Consider the following 4562-nt stretch of genomic DNA (forward strand, 5'->3'; position numbering starts at 1 on the left):
TAATTTGTTTCGTCATTTATAAAAAAGAAATATTTAAAATAGAATATAAGAAAAAGGATTAACGTCCTTTTTTTAGTTAATGGATATCAAATAATCTAAATTAAGTTTCCAGAATGTTTTCCTTAAATATTTTTTATATGTGGAGAAAATATTGGTATAATGGATTGTTCCTGACGATTCCAATTCTATGATATGCGGCTAATATATACCGACATTGTTATTATTCCCAATAAGAAATATTCATTACTTTCTTAAATATTATTTTTTGCTTTTCACATGATACATCAAAACTACGACAACCAGCAGATGATATTTGGATTTCATTGTAGTATTAACATACAAATAAACATTTATCATTACTGTTTATTCTGACATTTCAGTGCTATAATAAATAAATTGTTATAAGTCTAAAGAAAATATGATGTATTTATTATATTATATTATTTACTTGCTCACCAAAGGTACCAATGGTTCCAGAAGATGAGTGAGAGGAGGTTCGGAGAGGGGGGTGCATAGAGGTAGCAACATCCCAAAGTGCAACATTGTTTGGGGGGGTCACAACTGAAAGAAAAAAAAATATTTTAGTTATAGTTAGTAATTAAGCCAGATGATTTAAGGAGATCATAGTCCCCTCTGAGCCCAACATCAAAGCCTTAATGAATTAATGAATTAATGAAATTCCTTAGTATTGTTATATTTATTGTAGCAAAGAATCTGGCATAATAATAACAAACTTAAAGGTTTATAAGACCTTAATAACAGTAAGTTCTAAAACAATATACTACCTATATGAAACGTCTAGTACAGTAATAAGGGAACAAAATTAAATTTTTAAAATATATATTTGAAGCATTCACATAAAATTGTATAAAAAAAATAATTTGTATTCAAGTTAAATTTGAAATACTCTTTATTATTTCTTAAAAAATCCAACGTTTCGGCCAATTCGACCATCCTCAAGGGCAATCATAAATATAAATTCACACCAAACATAAAATAATTTAAAACTTTTTGCTGGCTATTATACCCATGTTATTAATTTTAGTTAAATCACTGAAAATATTTTGTCAATTTCCTTTAAATTTTAAAACTTTTAATTAGAGATTAGCTTAACACTATTATCACACCTATAAATTATAAGTGTGATAAAAAATGATAATAGAATTAAATTAATTTCTAATTGAAAGTTTTAAAATTTAAAGGAAATTTGAAAAATAGAGTGATTTGACGGTAATGATTGACTTGGGCAGAATAGCCTGCAAAAAGTTTTTAAATTATTGGATGTGAGGTGTAAATTTATATTTAAGATTGCCATTGAGGATGGTAAAATTGGCCGAAACGTTGGACTTTTAAAGAAATAATAAACATTATTTTCAAATTTAACTTGAATACAAATTATTTTGTTTAAACAATAAAAACCAGTCTTAAGAAAGTGAAAAGATTATATATAAATTAACATAAAATAGTTTTTCTTTCATAAAACTTAAAGAAATAATTGAAATCTTACAGTATATAGATATCTTTTGCCCTAGCTCAACTCCATTAAAACAAATCCACTAAATTACGTTCTACGATATTATGGCTAAAGGGTACTGTATATTGGTTTGTTTCTTCCGAACTCTTCGACTGCGAATTATAGTGCGATTTTCAAGCAATGTATTTTTTAAATATTTTCTGAGGAGGACCCTCTTTTGACCCGAGTGGATAGTCGGGGTGGATCGTATATGGTTTAATTTCCTGTTTTCCACACTTCCATGTGTTGTGAACCACTGGCCTAAGGCCGTTAGTTATTTGAAGGTCCTATAAGGTCATTCATCGAATTCTTTATATTCAATAAGGACAAATATATTCCCTACGGATGATTTTTTTTTTTTTTTTGTCTAACCTAGCGAACATTGCTCTATACTTGTCCAGTAAGGACATCGCTTTAAGTCATTGAAATCAAATCAAATTTTCGACGGTTCTATGCGTTTCGGAGCCTTCTGAGTCTATAAAAGTACTGGTATTAGCCTGTCCGTCTGTGTTCCAGTACGCAAGAGCAGTATACCTATTTTTGTTGTTGTTTGTATTACCCCTAAGTATATTGCGGGTACTACTCATATATACACGAGGAGTATTGCTCCCGATACCTTAGTGTATACACCAAGCGTGTCCTTAGTCCCCAAGTGCATTGCGGCCACTTTATACCCCAAGCGAGAACCTATTTTTCTGTTTTATTTTTGTTTTGTATAGTTTTGGTAACATAGTAAACAGACAAGCGATTTGGTACATAGAGAATCGGGAATTGTTTGTACAACAGCCGAAATGTTTTTCTATAGATTGTAGTTCCAAACTTACCGGACTTGTTCCTCCACCAAATACCAATACCTTCATCAAATACATTTAGCACAAGAGCCCAAGAGGAGAAAAAAAGGCAGTTATCTCACACCAATTTTTGGTTACTTTAATGAAAACTACATATAATTACTAGTCAAAATTGATGAGTCTGCCAAATATAGGTAGGGGGAATAAAAAATGGCGGCTGTTTCAAAACCTTAAAAAAAACATTAATTTTTCATTATATATCTTAAAAACTACCAACAACACTAGAAAATCTAAGAGAACATTATTTAAAGAAGAATAAATTTGCTGAAATATTATCCCTAAAAGAGCAATTTACGTCCAATAGTTCTCGGGATATAGCTTTTAAAATAGCAAAATTTCTTAAAAATCTTCTGAAAGATTAGTAGTTAGCTAATTTATTTTGTGAAATCTATATCTCAGGAACTATGAGACGTACAGATTTCTATTAGCACTCAAATTAAAGCTAGTTAATGGACTATAAATAAGTTTATGACCTCTACCATCGTAGGAATACTAGTTTCATGATATTTGCTAACATAAATTGATTTTTAGTTGTTCGGACAATAAGTTTGATTTATGAAAAACTTCATTTCAGAAACCATTGGACGTACAGATGTCTGCCAGCGCTCAAATTAAAGCTAATTAACTTTACTACAAAATAGTTAATTATGTTTATCTATGTAGGAGTAGTAGCTTTTATGATATCTGACAAAATAAACTCACAAAATGTTAATTAATAGTTGTTGGTATAAAATGTTGGATTTGTGAATAAATATATCTCTAGATCCATAAGACGCACATATGTCTGCCAACACTTAAAATAAAGGAAATTTAACTTACTATAAAGTGGTTTATGACACTTATCTTCGTAGCGGTAGTAGTTTTTATGATATTCACATATGAATATAAATTTGGCAAATGAAAATTTGACCAAACAACTATAAAACAATTTATTTTATCAAATTTCATGTAAACTATTACTCCTACGAAGATAAACATCAGAAAATACTTTATAGCTCATTAAACTAGCTTTAATTTGAGTGCTAATAGACATCTGTACGTCATATAGTATTTGAGATACAGATTTTTCCAAATAAATTCTCTAACTACTGATCTTTCAGTACGTCCCATACAACATTTTTATGAAATGTTACTTTTTAAAAAGCTATATCTCGAAAACTATTGGACGTAAATAACTCTATTAGGGCTCATATTTTAGCAAATTTGCTCTTCTTTAAATGACGTTCTCTTAGGTTTTCTTATGTTGTTCTTAATTTTTGAGATATAGAGCTCCGAATGAAAAATTAGTTTTTTTTTACCGCTTTGAAATAGCCGCCATTTTTATTCTCCCTACCTATACTTGGCAGACTCATGGATTTGGACAAGTAATTATACATAGTTTTCATTAAAGTAATAAAAAATTGGGGTGAGGTAACTGCCTTTTTTCTCCTCTTGGGCTCTTGTACTAATTGTATATGGAAGGTGGAAAGAGAGAATACTATAGAACGAAGAAAGAATTTGAATGTTCTTGCCTTGCGTTGGGAAAGGAGTGTAATTAATATTGTATATTGTTATTAGATGTTTTTAAAACAGCGGAAACCTTAAATACCTCCCACGATCTGAAATCATTTGAAAAATCCTTAATACTCATTGTTTTATTACGAATAAAATTATGCATAGAGACTTCAATATTTTATTTATTGCAGAGTTGGCCTGTATTAGATTTTTTACCTCATTTAATTCTGAACTTGACTGCCTACACAAACCAACTATGTTGTAACCTTTCATCCCAATTTATTCCTTACTTATTCTCCTACGAGGAAAATGAAAAGAAAATGGCTATCGAATCTCCTAAATTATTATAATCAATGAGGTACTTCAAATGGGTTGTTCCCTTCCAAGCAATTGTCTTCATTCATTTCCCTACTTCATGTTTAATTGTAATATTTATGCGTACAATTGTAGATTTTAATAAATAAATAATTATTATCCAGCCTTGTTTAAGACTATAATTTAAGAATTATATGATAATAATTTACAATTAAAAGGCGAAATTCCTATAAATTGAATTATTATGAGTATTGGATAGTATGGGTAGGTCCATTTTGTAAGCAAATCATGTTATTAAATCTATTTAAAAATGCTTTAAGGAATTTTAAAATTTTAAATATAAATTTTGTATCGTATTGATTTATTAGTTCTAAATTGATTCAAGGTCA

At 29.2% G+C, this 4562-nt stretch overlaps 1 protein-coding gene across 4 annotated transcripts in view; it reads right to left on the reverse strand.

The window, feature by feature from the left end:
• The window catches only part of LOC106687947 (uncharacterized), a gene marked incomplete in the record, with an annotated part of 65583 nt that overhangs the window by 26072 nt on the left and 34949 nt on the right, over positions 1-4562 (reverse strand). For all 4 annotated transcript variants that reach the window (XM_067051132.1, XM_067051129.1, XM_067051131.1 and 1 more), the window contains 1 exon segment: positions 457-561. In XM_067051132.1, the coding sequence (XP_066907233.1) occupies positions 457-561 (105 nt within the window).

The sequence above is a fragment of the Halyomorpha halys genome, unplaced genomic scaffold (genome assembly GCF_000696795.3).
Source record: "Halyomorpha halys isolate HHAL.00 unplaced genomic scaffold, Hhal_1.1 Scaffold1030.1, whole genome shotgun sequence".
Taxonomy (NCBI): domain Eukaryota; kingdom Metazoa; phylum Arthropoda; class Insecta; order Hemiptera; family Pentatomidae; genus Halyomorpha; species Halyomorpha halys.